The 22,450-nt window shown below is 45.6% G+C and overlaps 1 protein-coding gene across 2 annotated transcripts in view; it reads right to left on the bottom strand.

Annotated features, from left to right (window-relative positions):
• Window positions 1–21,917, bottom strand: part of Stac (SH3 and cysteine rich domain) — a 157,969-nt gene extending 136,052 nt beyond the window's left edge. For both annotated transcript variants that reach the window (XM_026406409.2, XM_026406417.2), the window contains exon 1: window positions 21,807–21,917. In XM_026406409.2, the coding sequence (XP_026262194.1) occupies window positions 21,807–21,917 (111 nt within the window). The remainder of the gene's footprint in view (window positions 1–21,806) is intronic.
• Window positions 21,918–22,450: the final 533 nt, after the last annotated feature.

The following is a 22,450-nucleotide window of genomic DNA, read 5'->3' as shown; positions in this document are numbered from 1 at the left end:
GCCCGGAGAGCCAGGCCAACTGATTCGCGTGGCCTGCCCTGCGGCTACAGAAGGCGTGGCGCCTCAGTGAAGCCATTAATTGGCAAGCAGGGAGGTTAGGGAAGGCCATTAGGTGGAATCCCACCAGCCAAGCCCACACGGACCCTTGGGCCGAGCACGGGTTCTCAGAAGGGGAAGGAAGCGGTACAGTCCCATCCCCCACAGCGGACACTCCGCCGAGCCAGTCAGCGGCCACCATCCGGGAAAGCTGAAGGATACACCGCCACTCTCCTTCAGAGTGCGACATCAAAACAGGTCGGTGTCATTCAGCTCACCCCCCAGACAGCGGGAATTCGCATAAAATCTCTCCTAGGCTTGCCGGGAGAGGGAGTATCAAGCTGAGCCTCCATACAGGCTAGGGGGAAACCAGAGACACCTGACCTCCAACCCCTCCTCCCAGTAGCAGCCAAAAGGAAACCTGGCTAGCCAGCGCTGGGGGAGGGGCAAGCAGAAAGAATCAAAGTGATAGAGTGCCAGGGATCCCAGCAGCCTGCAACAGGGCCCGGAGAGCCAGGCCAACTGATTCGCGTGGCCTGCCCTGCGGCTACAGAAGGCGTGGCGCCTCAGTGAAGCCATTAATTGGCAAGCAGGGAGGTTAGGGAAGGCCATTAGGTGGAATCCCACCAGCCAAGCCCACACGGACCCTTGGGCCGAGCTCGGGTTCTCAGAAGGGGAAGAAAGCGGTACAGTCCCATCCCCCACAGCGGACACTCCACCGAGGCAGTCAGCGGCCACCATCCGGGAAAGCTGAAGGATACACCGCCACTCTCCTTCAGAGTGCAACATCAAAACAGCGGACACTCCATCCAGGCAGTCAGTGGCCACCATCCGGGAAAGCTGAAGAATACACCACCACTCTCCAACAGCTTGTAACATCAAAACAGCCAGCAGCAGGACCCCGGAGATCCAGGCCAACTGATTCGCGCGGCCTGCCCCGCAGCTACAGAAGGCGTGGCGCCTCAGAGAAGCCATTAATTAGCAAGCAGGGAGGTTAGGGACTGCCATTAGGTGGAATCCCACCAGCCAAGCCCACCGCCCACGCCCGGAAGAGGCCCAGCGATCTGCCAGCATTGTAGTCACGACACCCCAATTGGAATAGGGACAGAGCAGAGCCGCCTTCCACTCCCGGAACAGGCCCAGAGAGCCGCCAGCGTGATAGACACGTCACCCCAATTGGAGTAGGGGCACAGCCGCCGCCCGCACCTGCAAGGGAGACTTTTCAAGTATACAAGAGCAACATAAATAAATAGGGGGTAAATTTCAAAACACAACAGTTGCACCAAGCAGAAAGAAACGCGGGCAGTATGAAAAGACAAGGAAAGAAAGGACCACAAGCAATGCAGGTCAACTCAACTTTAGAAGAGGTAATAGCTGCAACAGATGGAATATCAGATAAAGAGTTCAGGATATATATGCTTCAGATGATCTGGAGTCTCAAGGAAGACATGAGACAGCAAAATCAGACAATGAAAGATCACATTGACAAACAAATCCAGGAAGTCAAAGATCAATTTCACAGGGAGATAGAGGTAATAAAAAACAAACAAATAGAAATTCTAGAAATGCAGGAAACAATAAACCAACTTAAAAACTCAATTGAGAATACTACCAGCAGAGTAGATCACTTAGAAGAGAGAACATCAGACAATGAAGACAAAGTATTTCAACTGGAAAAGAACATAGACAGCTCAGCAAGTCTGCTAAGAAACCATGAGCAGAACATCCAAGAATTATGGGACAATATCAAAAGACCAAATTTAAGAGTCATTGGGATACAGGAAGGCACAGAGCTCCATTCCAAAGGAATAAACAGTCTATTCAGTGAAATAATACGAGAAAACTTCCCAGAATTGAAGATTGAGACAGAATCCCAAATCCTAGAAGCCTACAGGACGCCGAATGTGCAAAATCATAAGAGATCCACACCTAGACACATTATAATGAAGATGTCCAACATACAGAATAAGGAGAGAATTTTAAAAGCTGCAAGAGAAAGAAAGCAGATTACATTTAGGGGTAAACCAATCAGGATAACAGCTGATCTCTCAACACAGACTCTGAAAGCTAGAAGATCCTGGAATAACATATTTCAAACACTGAAAGACAATGGGCTCCAACCAAGAATCGTGTATCCGGCGAAATTAAGCTTCAGGTTAGAAGATGAAATTGAAACCTTCCACAATAAACAAAAGTTAAAAGAATTCGCAGCTAGAAAACCATCTCTTCAAAAAATCCTTGGCAAAACATTACAGGAAGAGGAAATGGAAAACAACATTGAAAACCAACAATGGGAGGTAGGACAGTAAAGGGGGGAAAGTAGTCATAGAGGATAACAAATCAGGTTTAGTAACATCAATAAACAAATATGGATAGAAGAACAAACCATATCTCAATAATAACCCTAAATGTTAATGGCTTAAACTCACCAATTAAGAGACACAGGCTAGTAGAATGGATCAAAAAACAAGACCCAACAATATGCTGTCTACAGGAGACGCATTTGATAGGAAAAGATATACATAGACTGAAGGTGAAAGGTTGGGAAAAATCATATCACTCATATGGACTGCGGAAACAAGCAGGAGTGTCCATACTCATATCTAATAAAATAGATTTCAAGCCAAAGCTAATCAAAAGGGATATAGAAGGACACTTCATACTGCTCAAGGGAACCATACACCAACAAGACATAACAATCATAAATATATATGCCCCAAATAATGGTGCAGCTGTATTCATCAAGCAAACTCTTCTCAAGTTCAAGAGTCTAATAGAGAGGGATCCAACATGGCGGCCGGCGAGCAGGCAGCATTTTCTATACCTCCGCAGTAACGGGATCAGAGAGACACATAAATACACTTGCATGGGACATGCTGAGGAACTTCTAACAATTTTCCACTGAAAGGAGACCTGCCGATAACTAGTAAGTCTGTGGGAGGGGTCAGTTGGTCCCAGGTGAGTGAATCTCCGCAACGCGGATCAGGGACACAATCCCGCCAGCCGCCGCTGAACTGCAGCGAACATAGGAACCTACTGGGCCCCGCAGGCCTGAGTCCCTGAACTGACTCTAGCGGCTTGGTGCTAGGATCCACACTCCTAACACCCCACCCCACCCCCAGCCAGTTCGGAGCAAAGCGGACCAGGGACACAACCCCGCCGGCCGGCCACGGGCGGCGGCCAGACTGGGCCCCGCAGGCTTGAGTCTGTGAAGGGCCTCTGGCGGTCCAGCGATAGGATCCACATTCCTACCACCCCACCCCCAGCCGGCTCGGTGCATCGCAGATCAGGGACACAATCCCGCCGGCCGCCGCTGAACTGCAGCGAACATAGGAACCTACTGGGCCCCGCAGGCCTGAATCTATGAACTGACTCTAGCGGCTTGGTGCTAGGATCCACACTCCTAACACCCCACCCCACCCCCAGCCAGTTCGGAGCAAAGCGGACCAGGGACACAACCCCGCGGGCTGGCCACGGGCGGCGGCCAGACTGGGCCCCGCAGGCTTGAGTCTGTGAAGGGCCTCTGGCGGTCCAGTGATAGGATCCACATTCCTACCACCCCACCCCCAGCCGGCTCGGTGCATCGCAGATCAGGGACACAATCCCGCCGGCCGCCGCTGAACTGCAGCGAACATAGGAACCTACTGGGCCCCGCAGGCCTGAATCTGTGAACTGACTCTAGCGGCTTGGTGCTAGGATCCACACTCCTAACACCCCACCCCACCCCCAGCCAGTTCGGAGCAAAGCGGACCAGGGACACAACCCCGCGGGCTGGCCACGGGCGGCGGCCAGACTGGGCCCCGCAGGCTTGAGTCTGTGAACGGCCTCTGGCGGTCCAGCGATAGGATCCACATTCCTACCACCCCACCCCCAGCCGGCTCGGTGCAAGGCAGATCAGGGACACAATCCCGCCCGCCGCCGCTGAACTGCAGCGAACATAGGAACCTACTGGGCCCCGCAGGCCTGAGTCTGTGAACTGACTCTAGCGGCTTGGTGCTAGGATCCACACCCCTAACACCCCACCCCACCCCCAGCCAGTTCGGAGCAAAGCGGACCAGGGACACAACCCCGCGGGCTGGCCACGGGCGGCGGCCAGACTGGGCCCCGCAGGCTTGAGTCTGTGAAGGGCCTCTGGCGGTCCAGCGATAGGATCCACATTCCTACCACCCCACCCCCAGCCGGCTCGGTGCATCGCAGATCAGGGACACAATCCCGCCGGCCGCCGCTGAACTGCAGCACACATAGGAACCTACTGGGCCCCGCAGGCCTGAATCTGTGAACTGACTCTAGTGGCTTGGTGCTAGGATCCACACTCCTAACACCCCACCCCACCCCCAGCCAGTTCGGAGCAAGCGGACCAGGGACACAACCCCGCGGGCTGGCCACGGGTGGCGGCCAGACTGGGCCCCGCAGGCTTGAGTCTGTGAAGGGCCTCTGGCGGTCCAGTGATAGGATCCACATTCCTACCACCCCACCCCCAGCCGGCTCGGTGCATCGCAGATCAGGGACACAATCCCGCCGGCCGCCGCTGAACTGCAGCGAACATAGGAACCTACTGGGCCCCGCAGGCCTGAATCTGTGAACTGACTCTAGCGGCTTGGTGCTAGGATCCACACTCCTAACACCCCACCCCACCCCCAGCCAGTTCGGAGCAAAGCGGACCAGGGACACAACCCCGCGGGCTGGCCACGGGCGGCGGCCAGACTGGGCCCCGCAGGCTTGAGTCTGTGAACGGCCTCTGGCGGTCCAGTGATAGGATCCACATTCCTACCACCCCACCCCCAGCCGGCTCGGTGCAAGGCAGATCAGGGACACAATCCCGCCCGCCGCCGCTGAACTGCAGCGAACATAGGAACCTACTGGGCCCCGCAGGCCTGAGTCTGTGAACTGACTCTAGCGGCTTGGTGCTAGGATCCACACCCCTAACACCCCACCCCACCCCCAGCCAGTTCGGAGCAAAGCGGACCAGGGACACAACCCCGCGGGCTGGCCACGGGCGGCGGCCAGACTGGGCCCCGCAGGCTTGAGTCTGTGAAGGGCCTCTGGCGGTCCAGCGATAGGATCCACATTCCTACCACCCCACCCCCAGCCGGCTCGGTGCATCGCAGATCAGGGACACAATCCCGCCGGCCGCCGCTGAACTGCAGCACACATAGGAACCTACTGGGCCCCGCAGGCCTGAATCTGTGAACTGACTCTAGTGGCTTGGTGCTAGGATCCACACTCCTAACACCCCACCCCACCCCCAGCCAGTTCGGAGCAAAGCGGACCAGGGACACAACCCCGCCGGCCGGCCACGGGCGGCGGCCAGACTGGGCCCCGCAGGCTTGAGTCTGTGAATGGCCTCTGGCGGTCCAGCGATAGGATCCACATTCCTACCACCCCACCCCCAGCCGGCTCGGTGCAACGCAGATCAGGGACACAATCCCGCCCGCCGCCGCTGAACTGCAGCGAACATAGGAACCTACTGGGCCCCGCAGGCCTGAGTCTGTGAACTGACTCTAGCGGCTTGGTGCTAGGATCCACACTCCTAACACCCCACCCCACCCCCAGCCAGTTCGGAGCAAAGCGGACCAGGGACACAACCCCGCCGGCTGGCCAGGGGCAGCGGCCAGACTGGGCCCCGCAGGCTTGAGTCTGTGAACGGCCTCTGGCGGTCCAGTGATAGGATCCACATTCCTACCACCCCACCCCCAGCCGGCTCGGTGCAACGCAGATCAGGGTCACAATCCCGCTGGCCGCCGCTGAACTGCAGCGAACATAGGAACCTACTGGGCCCCGCAGGCCTGAGTCTGTGAACTGACTCTAGCGGCTTGGTGCTAGGATCCACACTCCTAACACCCCACCCCACCCCCAGCCAGTTCGGAGCAAGCGGACCAGGGACACAACCCCGCCGGCCGCGGGCGGAGGCCAGACTGGGCCCCACAGGCTTGAGTCTGTGAACGGCCTCCGGCGGTCCAGCAATAGGATCCACATTCCTACCACCCCACCCCACCCCCAGCCGGCTTGGAGGCGGCCAGACCAGGCTCCGCAGGCCTGAGTCTGTGAAGTGCCTCTAGCGGTTTGGCGCTAGGACTTTGGCAGCGCTTAGTGCTGAGTTCCAGCTATCAGACAGAGGAGAGAAGCGGTCCAGTTGGGTTCCAGACACCGGTCGGACCACAGAGGAGGACAGCAGCCGCCATTTCGGAGAGATGATGTAATCATCCCCATGTTCTATTGATCTCAGCTCATCCAGCGACGGAACAGGTGATTTCAGGCTGGTAGTTGCCTGCGTCTAGCAGACAGATTTCTAGCTCAGGCTCGGGACTGGGGATCTTGTGGAGAATACTCCTAGAGGCTCATGCCTGGCAAGGCGTGTACCGGGCACTGAGCAGCTGGATTCTGGTTCCCGGGGCTAACCTGGCCCAGGTCTGAGGAAACTGCGGAGACTGCCGGTGGAGGCCAGCTCCAAGTGGAGCGTGCGCTGAGCTAGGGGCGACTGGGTTCTGACTCCCGGAACAGTTTTGGCCCGGGGCTAGGGAACCCGTGGGGGTCGCTCGCTGGAGCCAGCTCCCAGCAGAGAGTGTATCGAGATAGGAGAGGCGGGTTCTGGCTACCGAAGCTGCTTTGACCCAAGGCTAGGGAACCAGCGGTGTCTGCTTCTCAGTCAGGGTCCTGTTGGGTGCTGTGGGGGCAGAGTGGAGCTTCCACCTGCACCCAGAGCAGGCCAAGTGACCCGCCGGCGTGGTAGCATGACACCCCAAACGCAGCTGGGTCTGAAGAGAGTAGCCGCCCACGCCTAGAATAGGACCAGCGGCCCCGCGAAGCGGTAGCCAAGTAACCTCATTTGGAGTAGGGGCTGTGCAGAGCGTGCAGGCAGACCTGCGGCCCACTGGCAAGACAGGCCAGGTAGCTTGCCAGAGTGGTGGACACGTAACACCGAGGCAGTTGCGTCACACTGGTTGGAGTGGGGGCGGAGCAGGGTCGCCGCCCAGGTCCGGAGGGGGCCCAGCGACCCGTTGGAGAGGTAGTCAGGTACTCCCATTGGGAGTGGGGGCTGTGCAGAACTGTGACCCACCGGCCTAAAAGTATGCCAGCGTGGTAGACTCGTCACACCAATTGGAGTGGGGACCCAGCAGAGCCGCCACCCACATCCAGATCAGGACCTACGACCCCAGGGCGTGGTAGTTACGTTACCACAATTGGAGTGGGGGCAGAGCAAAGCCGCCTCCTGTGCCCGCAGGGGGGGCAGACCTGTGACCGATCAGCGTGATAGATAGACCACCATAATTAGAGGAGGAGCACAGCCACTACCCACCCTGCAAGGGAGACTTTCCAACTATACAAGAGCAACATAAATAAATAGGGGGTAAATTTCAAAAACACAACAGTTGCACCAAGCAGAAAGAAACGCGAGCAGTATGAAAAGACAAGGAAAGAAAGGACCACAAGCAATGCAGGTCAACTCAACTTTAGAAGAGGTAATAGCTGCAACAGATGGAATATCAGATAAAGAGTTCAGGATATATATGCTTCAGATGATCTGGAGTCTCAAGGAAGACATGAGACAGCAAAATCAGACAATGAAAGATCACATTGACAAACAAATCCAGGAAGTAAAAGATCAATTTCACAGGGAGATAGAAGTAATAAAAAACAAACAAATAGAAATTCTAGAAATGCAGGAAACAATAAACCAACTTAAAAACTCAATTGAGAATACTACCAGCAGAGTAGATCACTTAGAAGAGAGAACATCAGACAATGAAGACAAAGTATTTCAGCTGGAAAAGAACATAGACAGCTCAGCAAGTCTGCTAAGAAACCATGAGCAGAACATCCAAGAATTATGGGACAATATCAAAAGACCAAATTTAAGAGTCATTGGGATACAGGAAGGCACAGAGCTCCATGCCAAAGGAATAAACAGTCTATTCAGTGAAATAATACGAGAAAACTTCCCAGAATTGAAGATTGAGACAGAATCCCAAATCCTAGAAGCCTACAGGACGCCGAATGTGCAAAATCATAAGAGATCCACACCTAGACACATTATAATGAGGATGTCCAACATACAGAATAAGGAGAGAATTTTAAAAGCTGCAAGAGAAAGAAAGCAGATTACATTTAGGGGTAAACCAATCAGGATAACAGCTGATCTCTCAACACAGACTCTGAAAGCTAGAAGATCCTGGAATAACATATTTCAAACACTGAAAGACAATGGGCTCCAACCAAGAATCATGTATCCGGCGAAATTAAGCTTCAGGTTAGAAGATGAAATTAAAACCTTCCACGATAAACAAAAGTTAAAAGAATTCGCAGCTAGAAAACCATCTCTTCAAAAAATCCTTGGCAAAACATTACAGGAAGAGGAAATGGAAACTAACATTGATAACCAACAATGGGAGGTAGGACAGTAAAGGGGGGAAAGTAGTCAAAGAGGATAACAAATCAGGTTTAGTAACATCAATAAACAATTATGGATAGAAGAACAAACCACATCTCAATAATAACCCTAAATGTTAATGGCTTAAACTCACCAATTAAGAGACACAGGCTAGTAGAATGGATCACAAAACAAGACCCAACAATATGCTGTCTACAGGAGACGCATTTGATAGGAAAAGATATACATAGACTGAAGGTGAAAGGTTGGGAAAAAGCATATCACTCATATGGACCGCGGAAACAAGCAGGAGTGTCCATACTCATATCTAATAAAATAGATTTCAAGCCAAAGACAATCAAAAGGGATAAAGAAGGACACTTCATACTGCTCAAGGGAACCATACACCAACAAGACATAACAATCATAAATATATATGCCCCAAATAATGGTGCAGCCGTGTTCATCAAGCAAACTCTTCTCAAGTTCAAGAGTCTAATAGACCAACATACAATAATCATGGGAGACTTCAACACACCTCTCTCACCACTGGACAGATCTTCCAAACAAAAGTTAAATAAGGAAACTATAGAACTCAATAACATAATTAACAACCTAGACTTAATTGACATATATAGACTATACCACCCAACTTCAAGTAGCTACACTTTTTTCTCAGCAGCACATGGAACCTTCTCAAAAATAGACCATATACTATGTCACAGGGCAACTCTTAGACAATACAAAGGCGTAGAGATAATACCATGCATCTTATCTGATCATAATGGAATGAAACTGAAAATCAATGATAAAAGAAGAAAGGAAAAATCAAGCATCACCTGGAGAATGAACAACAGGTTGCTGAGTGATCAATGGGTTTTAGAAGACATCAAGGAGGAAATTAAAAAATTCCTAGAGTTAAATGAAAACACAGACACAACATATCGGAATCTATGGGACACATTGAAAGCAGTTCTAAGAGGAAAATTCATTGCTTGGAGTTCATTCCTCAAAAAAAGAAAAAACCAACAAATAAATGATCTCATACTTCATCTCAAAATCCTAGAAAAAGAAGAGCAAAACAACAGCAAAAGAAGTAGAAGGCAAGAAATAATTAAAATCAGAGCTGAAATTAATGAAATTGAAACAAAAGAAACTATTGAAAAAATTGACAAAACTAAAAGCTGGTTCTTTGAAAAAATAAATAAAATTGACAGACCCTTAGCCATACTAACGAAGAGAAGAAGAGAGAGAACCCAAATTACTAGCATACGGGATGAAAAAGGCAATATCACAACAGACACTTCAGAAATACAGAAGATAATCAGAAATTACTTTGAATCCTTATACTCCAATAAAATAGAAGATAGTGAAGGCATAGATAAATTCCTTGAGTCTTATGATCTGCCCAGACTGAGCCAGGAGGATATAGACAACCTAAACAGACCAATAACAATAGAGGAAATAGAAGAAACCATCAAAAGACTACCAACTAAGAAAAGCCCAGGACCGGATGGGTATACAGCAGAGTTTTACAAAACCTTTAAAGAGGAACTAACACCAATACTTTTCAAGCTATTTCAGGAAATAGAAAAAGAGGGAGAACTTCCAAATTCATTCTACGAGGCCAACATCACCCTGATTCCGAAACCAGACAAAGATACTTCAAAGAAAGAAAACTACAGACCAATATCTCTAATGAACCTTGATGCAAAAATCCTCAATAAAATTCTGGCGAATCGGATTCAAATACATATCAAAAAAATTATACACCATGATCAAGTAGGATTCATCCCTGGTATGCAAGGTTGGTTCAATATACGGAAATCAATAAATGTTATCCACCACATCAATAGACTTAAAATTAAGAACCATATGATCATCTCGATAGATGCAGAAAAAGCATTCGACAAAGTACAACATCCCTTTATGTTCAAAACTCTGGAAAAATTAGGGATAACTGGATCATACCTCAACATTGTAAAAGCAATCTATGATAAGCCACAGGCCAGCATCATTCTGAATGGAGAAAAATTGAAGGCATTCCCTCTAAGATCTGGTACAAGACAGGGATGCCCTCTCTCACCACTTCTGTTCAACATAGTCCTCGAGACACTGGCCAGAGCAATTAGGCAGACGAAAGAAATTAAAGGCATAAAAATAGGAAAAGAAGAACTTAAATTATCACTATTTGCAGATGATATGATTCTATACCTAGCAGACCCAAAAGGGTCTACAAAGAAGCTATTAGAGCTAATAAATGAATTCAGCAAAGTGGCAGGATATAAGATCAACACGCATAAATCAAAGGCATTCCTGTATATCAGCGACAAATCCTATGAAACGGAAATGAGGACAACTACTCCATTCACAATATCCCCCCAAAAAATAAAATACTTGGGAATCAGCCTAACAAAAGAGGTAAAAGATTTATACAATGAAAATTACAGAACCCTAAAGAAAGACATAGAAGAAGACCTTAGAAGATGGAAAAATATACCCTGCTCATGGATAGGCAGAACCAACATCATCAAAATGGCGATATTACCAAAAGTCCTATATAAGTTCAATGCAATGCCAATCAAAATCCCAACAGCATATCTTGTAGAAATCGATAAAAGAATCAGGAAATTCATATGGAATAATAAAAGACCCAGAATAGCAAAAACAATACTAAGCAGGAAGTGTGAATCAGGCGGTATAGCGATACCAGACTTCAAACTATACTACAGAGCAATAGTAACTAAAACAGCATGGTACTGGTACCAAAACAGGCGGGTGGACCAATGGTACAGAATAGAGGACACAGTAACCAATCCACAAAACTACAACTATCTTATTTTTGATAAAGGGGCTAAAAGCATGCAATGGAGGAAGGATAGCATCTTCAACAAATGGTGCTGGGAAAACTGGAAATCCATTTGCACCAAAATGAATCTGAATCCCTATCTCTCGCCATGCACAAAAGTTAACTCAAAATGGATCAAGGAGCTTGATATTAAACCAGAGACATGGCATCTGATAGAAGAAAAAGTTGGTTATGATCTGCACGCTGTGGGATCGGGCTCCAAATTCCTCAATAGGACACCCATAGCGCTAGAGTTAACAAACAGAATCAACAAATGGGACTTACTCAAACTAAAAAGTTTTTTCTCAGCAAAAGAAACAATAAGAGAGATAAACAGGGAGCCTACATCCTGGGAACAAATCTTTACTCCACACACTTCAGATAGAGCCCTAATTACCAGAATATACAAAGAACTCAAAAAATTAGACAATAAGATAACAAATAACCCAATCAATAAATGGGCCAAGGACCTGAACAGACACTTCTCAGAGGAGGACATACAATCAATCAACAAGTACATGAAAAAATGCTCACCATCACTAGCAGTCAGAGAAATGCAAATCAAAACTACCCTAAGATACCATCTCACTCCAGTAAGACTGGCAGCCATTAGGAAGTCAAACAACAGTAAGTGCTGGAGAGGATGCGGGGAAAAGGGCACTCTTGTTCATTGCTGGTGGGACTGCAAATTGGTGCAGCCAATTTGGAAAGCAGTATGGAGATTTCTCGGAAAGCTGGGAATGGAACCGCCATTCGACCCAGCTATTCCCCTTCTCGGTCTATTCCCTAAAGCCCTAACAAGAGCATGCTACAGGGACACTGCTACATCGATGTTCATAGCAGCTCAATTCACGATAGCAAGACTGTGGAACCAGCCTAGATGCCCTTCAATAGATGAATGGATAAAAAAAATGTGGCATTTATATACTATGGAGTATTATTCTGCATTAAAAAATGACAAAATCATAGAGTTTGGAGGGAAATGGATGGCATTAGAGCAGATTATGCTAAGTGAAGCTAGTCAATCTTTAAAAAACAAATACCAAATGACTCCTTTGATATAAGGGGAGTAAACAAGGACAGGGTAGGGACGAAGAGCTTGAGAAGAAGATTTACATTAAACAGGGATAAGAGGTGGGAGGGAAAGGGAGTGAGAAGGGAAATTGCATGGAAATGGAAGGCGATCCTCAGGGTTATACAAAATGTCATATAAGAGGAAAGGAGGGGTAAGACAAGATAATACAAATGGAAGAAAGGATGTACAGTAGAAGGGGTAGAGAGAGAAAAGGGGAGGGGAGGGGAGGGGAGGGGAGGGGAGGGGGGACAGTAGAGAATAGGACAGACAGCAGAATACATCAGACACTAGAAAGGCAATATGTCAATTAATGGAAGGGAAACTGGTGTGATACAGCAATCTGTATATGGGGTAAAAGCGGGAGTTCATAATCCACTTGAATCAAACCGTGTAATATGATGTATTAAGAACCATGTAGTGTTATGAACGACCAATAAAAAAAAAATAAATAAAAAAAAAAAAAAAAAAAAAAAAAAAAAAAAAAAAAGAGTCTAATAGACCAACATACAATAATCATGGGAGACTTCAACACACCTCTCTCACCACTGGACAGATCTTCCAAACAAAAGTTAAATAAGGAAACTATAGAACTCAATAACACAATTAACAACCTAGACTTAATTGACATATATAGACTATACCACCCAACATCAAGTAGCTACACTTTTTTCTCAGCAGCACATGGAACCTTCTCAAAAATAGACCATATACTATGTCACAGGGCAACTCTTAGACAATACAAAGGGGTAGAGATAATACCATGCATCTTATCTGATCATAATGGAATGAAACTGAAAATCAATGATAAAAGAAGAAAGGAAAAAGCAAGCATCACCTGGAGAATGAACAATAGGTTGCTGAGTGATCAATGGGTTTTAGAAGACATCAAGGAGGAAATTAAAAAATTCCTAGAGTTAAATGAAAACACAGACACAACATATCGGAATCTATGGGACACATTGAAAGCAGTTCTAAGAGGAAAATTCATTGCTTGGAGTTCATTCCTCAAAAAAAGAAAAAACCAACAAATAAATGATCTCATACTTCATCTCAAAATCCTAGAAAAAGAAGAGCAAAACAACAGCAAAAGAAGTAGAAGGCAAGAAATAATTAAAATCAGAGCTGAAATTAATGAAATTGAAACAAAAGAAACAATTGAAAAAATTGACAAAACTAAAAGCTGGTTCTTTGAAAAAATAAATAAAATTGACAGACCCTTAGCCATGCTAACGAAGAGAAGAAGAGAGAGAACCCAAATTACTAGCATACGGGATGAAAAAGGCAATATCACAACAGACACTTCAGAAATACAGAAGATAATCAGAAATTACTTTGAATCCTTATACTCCAATAAAATAGAAGATAGTGAAGGCATAGATAAATTCCTTGAGTCCTATGATCTGCCCAGATTGAGCCAGGAGGATATAGACAACCCAAACAGACCAATAACAATAGAGGAAATAGAAGAAACCATCAAAAGACTACCAACTAAGAAAAGCCCAGGACCGGATGGGTATACAGCAGAGTTTTACAAAACCTTTAAAGAGGAACTAACACCAATACTTTTCAAGCTATTTCAGGAAATAGAAAAAGAGGGAGAACTTCCAAATTCATTCTACGACGCCAACATCACCCTGATTCCGAAACCAGACAAAGACACATCAAAGAAGGAAAACTACAGACCAATATCTCTAATGAACCTTGACGCAAAAATCCTCAATAAAATTCTGGCGAATCGGATTCAAATACATATCAAAAAAATTATACATCATGATCAAGTAGGATTCATCCCTGGGATGCAAGGCTGGTTTAATATACGGAAATCAATAAATGTTATTCACCACATCAATAGACTTAAAAATAAGAACCATATGATCATCTCAATAGATGCAGAAAAAGCATTCGACAAAGTACAGCATCCCTTTATGTTCAAAACGCTAGAAAAATTAGGGATAACAGGATCATACCTCAACATTGTAAAAGCAATCTATGATAAGCCACAGGCCAGCATCATTCTGAATGGAGAAAAATTGAAGGCATTCCCTCTAAGATCTGGTACAAGACAGGGATGCCCTCTCTCACCACTTCTGTTCAACATAGTCCTCGAAACACTGGCCAGAGCAATTAGACAGTCAAAAGAAATTAAAGGCATAAAAATAGGAAAAGAAGAACTTAAATTATCACTATTTGCAGATGATATGATTCTATACCTAGCAGACCCAAAAGGGTCTACAAAGAAGCTATTAGAGCTAATAAATGAATTCAGCAAAGTGGCAGGATATAAGATCAACACGCATAAATCAAAGGCGTTCCTGTATATGAGCGACAAATCCTCTGAAACGGAAATGAGGACAACTACTCCATTCACAATATCCCCCCAAAAAATAAAATACTTGGGAATCAACCTAACAAAAGAGGTGAAAGATTTATACAATGAAAATTACAGAACCCTAAAGAAAGACATAGAAGAAGACCTTAGAAGATGGAAAAACATACCCTGCTCATGGATAGGCAGAACTAACATCATCAAAATGGCGATATTACCAAAAGTTCTCTATAAGTTCAATGCAATGCCAATCAAAATCCCAACAGCATATCTTGTAGAAATAGATAAAAGAATCATGAAATTCATATGGAATAATAAAAGACCCAGAATAGCAAAAACAATACTAAGCAGGAAGTGTGAATCAGGCGGTATAGCGATACCAGACTTCAAACTATACTACAGAGCAATAGTAACAAAAACAGCATGGTACTGGTACCAAAACAGGCGGGTGGACCAATGGTACAGAATAGAGGACACAGTAACTAATCCACAAAACTACAACTATCTTATTTTTGATAAAGGGGCTAAAAGCATGCAATGGAGGAAGGATAGCATCTTCAACAAATGGTGCTGGGAAAACTGGAAATCCATTTGCACCAAAATGAATCTGAATCCCTATCTCTCGCCGTGCACAAAAGTTAACTCAAAATGGATCAAGGAGCTTGATATTAAATCAGAGACACGGCATCTGATAGAAGAAAAAGTTGGTTATGATCTACACGCTGTGGGATCGGGCTCCAAATTCCTCAATAGGACACCCATAGCGCTAGAGTTAACAAATAGAATCAACAAATGGGACTTACTCAAACTAAAAAGTTTTTTCTCAGCAAAAGAAACAATAAGAGAGATAAATAGGGAGCCTACATCCTGGGAACAAATCTTTACTCCACACACTTCAGATAGAGCCCTAATAACCAGAATATACAAAGAACTCAAAAAATTAGACAATAAGATAACAAATAACCCAATCAATAAATGGGCCAAGGACCTGAACAGACACTTCTCAGAGGAGGACATACAATCAATCAACAAGTACATGAAAAAATGCTCACCATCGCTAGCAGTCAGAGAAATGCAAATCAAAACTACCCTAAGATACCATCTCACTCCAGTAAGACTGGCAGCCATTAGGAAGTCAAACAACAATAAGTGCTGGAGAGGATGCGGGGAAAAGGGCACTCTTGTTCATTGCTGGTGGGACTGCAAATTGGTGCAGCCAATTTGGAAAGCAGTATGGAGATTTCTCGGAAAGCTGGGAATGGAACCACCATTTGACCCAGCTATTCCCCTTCTCGGTCTATTCCCTAAAGCCCTAACAAGAGCATGCTACAGGGACACTGCTACATCGATGTTCATAGCAGCTCAATTCACGATAGCAAGACTGTGGAACCAGCCTAGATGCCCTTCAATAGATGAATGGATAAAAAAAATGTGGCATTTATACACTATGGAGTATTACTCTGCATTAAAAAATGACAAAATTATAGAATTTGGAGGGAAATGGATGGCATTAGAGCAGATTATGCTAAGTGAAGCTAGTCAATCTTTAAAAAACAAATACCAAATGACTCCTTTGATATAAGGGGTGTAAACAAGGACAGGGTAGGGACGAAGAGCTTGAGAAGAATATTTACAGTAAACAGGGATGAGAGGTGGGAGGGAAAGGGAGTGAGAAGGGAAATTGCATGGAAATGGAAGGCGATCCTCAGGGTTATACAAAATGTCATATAAGAGGTAAGGAGGGGTAAGTCAAGAGAATACAAATGGAAGACATGATTTACAGTAGAAGGGGTAGAGAGAGAAAAGGGGAGGGGAGGGGAGGGGAGGGGAGGGGGATAGTAGACAATAGGACAGACAGCAGAATACATCAGACACTAGAAAGGCAATATGTCAATCAATGGAAGGGTAACTGATGTGATACAGCAATTTGTATACGGGGTAAAAGCGGGAGTTCATAATCCACTTGAATCAAACCGTGTAATATGATGTATTAAGAACTATGTAATGTTATGAACGACCAATAAAAAAAAAAAAAAAAAAAAAAAAAAAAAACTTAAAAAAAAAAAAAAAACTTAAAAAAAAAAAATCAAGGAAGGTTAAGAAATACTGATGCCTGGAACCCTTTCCCAGAGATTACAAATTAGGAGGTCTAGCCTTTGGTCTGGGTTCCTTAGGCAATCTGGGTGCAAAGCCAAGGTTCCATTTTATTTCATCTTCTCTCCTGAGTAGAAGTTAAATTCCTTTTGAATAACAGCTTCATGTCTTTATGTGGTGCATGTGCAGTGCAAAGTAGGCATTCAAGAATACTTATTGATGGACGGACACAGAAAGATTTCTGAGATTCAGGACTTTTCCTCATCCTTAGGGACTTTTTCCCTTAGGCTGGATGGTGCTGCAGGTTCAGAGAGGACCATCAGGAGTGAGATGGCTCCTTGGTTCATGGCTTCATTGGGGCAATGGGTGTACACTTTCAAAAATGAAGTCACATGTTATAGGTCTTGGGGATGCAAAATAGCGAGATCTCACTGTAGTAAATAGCATAACTAAGAGTCCAAAGGGAACAAACTTAGATATGCTGTTGTAATGTCAAGTGCAGCAATTGCAGTTATTCCAATGATGACATTTAGGGTTGGCGAGTAGTAGGTGTCTTCCAATTTGAAATAAGAAGAGAAAACAAACAGTGCTTCATGCTTGTATGTATTTTAAGTATATAGTGAGTGTTCTACACTTTCTTAGGTTTTACAGAAAAACCACACCAATTGGGCATTAGCATCTCCATTTTATAGATGAGGAAGCCAAGGCTTGGAGACATAAGGAACTTGCCTGTGGTCACAGAAACATGAAATTTTTCTTTGGTTCAATGATCTCTGTCTAGCACTTAGAAAATAAATTAGACCATGGTCTTTCTGGAATAGTTAATGGAAAGATAGTAGAGTGGGGTACATTAGTGGTTTTCAAACTTTTTCAACTCAACCAATAAAAAAGAAAAACCACAATTACATTAAACTTCATTACTACATGTGCTTACAGGAATTTTCTCTGAGGAAATTGTATTGGGATATCCAAAATCCAAGACAGGGTTTTTAGTCAGAAGAATTGCCAGTAACTATCTGAAACAAGTCACTTCCTCTCTTATGCAATTTCTGAGATGAAGAGAGGGAGAGAGAAAGAAAAGGAGGGAGAGGGGGACAGGGAGAGAGGAAGACAGAGAGAGGTAGGAGGGGAGAGAGGGAGAGAAACAGCCACTGAAGGTTATATACCCTTATGGATCTGATGTCTGCTATAAATCCTTTCCCCAGACAAGGCACAAATGCCTGCACATGTGCAACTTTGAATGCTGGTTTTGTTTACTCACAGCTTTTCCAAAGACCATTCATGTACCTCCAAATATATATATATATATGACTCTTGACTAGAAGAAACACCTGGAATATGTGCTAATAGGATCATAGTCACATTTATAAAAAGAGCCCCTTTTATGGATGCAACCTGAAATATTTGCCAGTGAAATAACTTCATGGCTAGAATTTGCTTTCAAATGATTCTGTGTGGGAGAATGGGGGCTGGTGGTGGTGATGGTGGATGTATAGAAACAACGCTGTCCAGGGATTGATAATTCCTGAAGCTGGGCAATTAGATCCATGATGGTTCCTTATACTTGCTTTCTCTTCGTTTGTGTATGTTGAAATGTTCTACAATAAGATAAATTTCCCCCACAATTGATCCATAATTTTAAAAAGTACCTGGAAGAGATGATTTCCAATGTTTCCAATTTTCATGTTCTAGGATTTAGCATTTCAAAGACTCTGCAAAGCAAATGGACTTCTGGAGACATTTTATGCACTCATTTTACATCTGGAGATGGACTATGTATTTTTATGTACTATGACATTTTAGGTATTTTATGAAATTTTATGGATCCTGTGGACTGCAGGGTCTTTCATGGTCCCATTTTCCAGATGATCCTGTGATGCTCCATTTAATTAACTTCCGTAAATACACTTTTGAGGAGTGAGTAGCAAAAACCAATGCAAAGAGGCTGGACAAGAATTGGCCATCAATCATTTAACGTGGTACTGCAGTTGAATTTATTGGAAAAGATTTTTAAGGAGACACATTGCATATGACTTTTAGTGGTGTGTAGGATCCTTAGGCTTAAAAGAGGCCTGAGGTAAAACATTGCACAAGTATGAGTGATAGTGGCAGAAAAGTTGAAAGCCATGCTGCCTGCATCCTGGTCCTGCCTGCCTTTCTATCCGTAAAATGGAAATAATAACAGAATCTTCTATTTTGAAGATTAAGGTTATGCCTGACTTACAGTAATCACTTACCAAATGAATAATAGCAAGCATTGTTCTCTCAACCATGCAAAATGAAAATAGAAGAAAAAGATGTAAGATAGAGATCAAAGTTCTGTCAGTTGTTGTCTCTGGATTGGGGTGATTATTTTTCTTTATTTTTATAAGAACTTGTCACATATCTATAGAATATTTGTTATTTTTATAATCGAAGAAAAATGTTTTTTAAAAGTGATTTTAAAAGTCTTCTTTGAGGAAGTTTAATGCACAGAGGGGCCTGAATCATGCTTGTTTCATGGAGTATTTTATTAAAAATATGATTAATATTTTTTTAAAATTTTTTAGTTGTATATGGATACAATATCTTTATTTTTATTTATTTATTTTTATGTGGTGCTGAGGATTGAACCCAGGGCCTCACGCTTGTGAGGCAAGTGTCCTACCACTGAGCTCCAACCCCAGCCCTGATTAATATTTTTAACGGACAGATCACAGCTGTATTACATTTATGGGATACAGTATGATATTTTGATATATGGAAACAATGTGGAATGATTAAATCAAGCTAATTAACATATCTATCACCTCATTTATGTGACTTTTTTGCAGTGATACATTTGAAATTTATTTTCTTGTTTATCTTTGACAAATAAGTGCACTTCACGGGATAGTAAGATGGAGCGATCACAACTGCCTTGCTCATTTTTCCTATGGGGCTCGTATTTTCAGGATGGAAGATCTTCATCAATGTCAATGAACTTTACACTCTGGCCTTGCTGGTGTGGAAGGAATAGATAGTTCTGTTTCATGCCATCCTACTCCCTTGCTACACAATCCTCCATTCCAGCAATGTAGCCACTTTTGAGGGCCCTGGAGCCCTTTGAAGATAGCATGAATGCTATGCCAAGAAACATTCAGATGCAGGCACGCTATTTTGTATTCAATTTCCTGGGACTCTGGGGCCTCTCCATGCTTATCTCTCACTAAGATGACTAAGCTCTGATAGCACACTTGGGAATGTACAAACACACATCAGGTGTGTAGACCACACTGAGAAAAAACGACTTATATAAATCTGAAACTATAAGCCAGATAAATTGGTGGATAATTATGGGCATTACATATGAGGTTTTTGCTTTGCCAAATAATTTACATTAGAACATCTATAAATAGCAAACCCATACAGTGTGTTTGAACCACCGCTGCTGTTTACCCAAATGCTAAGCCCTTTTCGGAACACACCTACAGGAGAGCAACAGGCTCAGTTCAAAAAGTTTCACACCAGTGTCCCTCTTGCATTTAGGTATATTCATTTACAGAATTCTAGATCACCTTTGAAATGGCCCCTAACCCACATTGCTTCTAGAACTGATGGTTAACCATGAGACTCCTCAAACGTCCAGATGGAAGAAAGGTAGTGCATATGTGATTTGTGAGCCTGCTTTGGGGTGGATCATCTGCGATGTGATGGATTCCACCTCCACCTCAGAACAGAAAAGGAAAAATACAAGAGTCTTGATATTACCAGGATGGAAACTAGGCGATCTCATGTATGCCTCACCATGATCCTGGAAGAGAGGCTTTTGCCCTCATTTCCAACTGACTCTTAGAAAATTTAACACATGCCCTGAGTCGGCCAAGTGATTAACAGAAAAAATAAAAATAAAAAAAGCAAAGATGACCATCCTGGATAGTTAACTCTGGGAGGCTGGGAAATGTGCAGTGCCCAGCATCCCACCACATCCCCAGAGTCACTTAGGTTGTGATTCTGATACTGCTGATTTCATCAGTGGCTCTGGGGATGTGTGTGCATGGAGACAGGATTGTACTTTTCCTTGCCCCATCTGACCTACCCTCTACACTGACATCCTCCTTTCCTTTGCTACTATACAGGGACAGCCTCACATTCCAAAAATGCCTGGGGTCCTCACACACACACACACACACACACACACACACACACACACAAAACCAAATCTGTACAAGGAGCCAGGATCCCTGCACTGAAAAAAAAAAATCCATATAACTACAAACTCCATCTTACGATTTCCACTCCCAACTGAGTTGCCATTTGGCATGCACTGCTAGCAACCACATTTTACTTGATTCTCTTCCAAGATTTCCAAACATGTGCCTGGCACCCACGCAAGTTTCAGAGGAAGTGTAATAGTGACAGGAGAAGTGCTGCGGGGTTGGTTTTGTATATATGTGTTAGTGACTGTTATAAAGACAAGTGTAAGTTCTTAGAGTATTAACTTCCACAGGAGAAGCTCCAACTTTCTCACTAACGCAGTATTTCCCTTTGCCCAGTATTTCCCTTTTTAAACTATCGTTACCTGAAGTTAGGGATGAGCCCTGTTAAGCAAAGGCTCGGTTTCTCAGACCCTTGGGATGAGACCTTTTGCTGGCTTCGTGCCCAGGGTTTTCTGAAGGAGTATCCCTTGGCTACCTCCATCCCTCCGTCTTCAAAAGCCCCCTAAAACCTACATGCGCTTGGGCACAAGCAGGCTCAAAACACAGAACCACCACCAAGCCTCCTCCACCCGCCTCAAGAAATCGATCTCTGAATCCAGAGTCAATATGAATTGCGTGAGCTCCCCGGGTCGGAGCCCAGCGCCAAGGCTTGGGTCTGTGTGAGCGACCAAGATGGGACCACAAGGAGGAGGTCCAGCATCCTTAGCAGCGGGTCCTGCTGGAGGTTCAAGTCTCAAAGGAGGGCCAGTCCTTGAGCCCTGGCCGAACTAGGGACACGTCTCAGCTCCCGTAGCGCAAGCGCCAGAAAGAAGGAGAAGAGGTGGACAGGGAGAGGAGGGCAGAGTGAGTTTGTGTTCTCTTGGGGCAAGTGTGCGCGGTACCTTGGATTCCTGGCTGCTGGTGGATGCAGGAGAGGGCGGCTGCTCCGCGCTCGCCGCCTCCTTGGGCAGCCCATCTACGCCGTCCTCGCGGGCGCCGCTTGGAGGGATCATCGTGGCCGGGCGGGAACGGTGTTGGGCTCCCGGAGGAACAGCGAAGCTCGCCTTCCTCCGGCGCGCCTGCCCGCCGCGCGCTCCGTCGCTCAGCTCCGGGTCCCGGGGACTTCCATCCTCGCCCTGCCGCCGACTTGCCCTCCTCCGGCCTCGCCCCTGCCCCGGCCCTGCCCACCTCCCCAGCACTTCCGCGGGCGTGGGGGAGAGCGCGCCCAGCCCCGCCCCGCCGCGCCCGCGGCCACCTCGCTGGCGACCGCACAGTCGTGACAGCCACCCAACCCACCCGGCCGCGGGCGAGCGGGCTCGGGATTGCCAGCGGGAGGCGGGGGGAGGCGCGAGTGGCTCTGGGCGGGGCCGCGCGGCCAGCGCAGGGAGTAGGGACTAGTGAGGGCAGACGGGCTGGCAGTGCCCACCGGAGCTCTGCCAGAGGCTGGGCTTCCACCAGCTCTGGGTCAGGGGTGGTTCCTTAAGTGGGATAGTGAGAATTCAGACCAAACCCCGAAGAATAGAAGACCATGAATGACAATGGCCAG

This window comes from Urocitellus parryii, chromosome 3 (assembly GCF_045843805.1).
Source record: "Urocitellus parryii isolate mUroPar1 chromosome 3, mUroPar1.hap1, whole genome shotgun sequence".
Classification (NCBI taxonomy): domain Eukaryota; kingdom Metazoa; phylum Chordata; class Mammalia; order Rodentia; family Sciuridae; genus Urocitellus; species Urocitellus parryii.
This window is presented reverse-complemented; position numbering and strand designations above follow the sequence as displayed.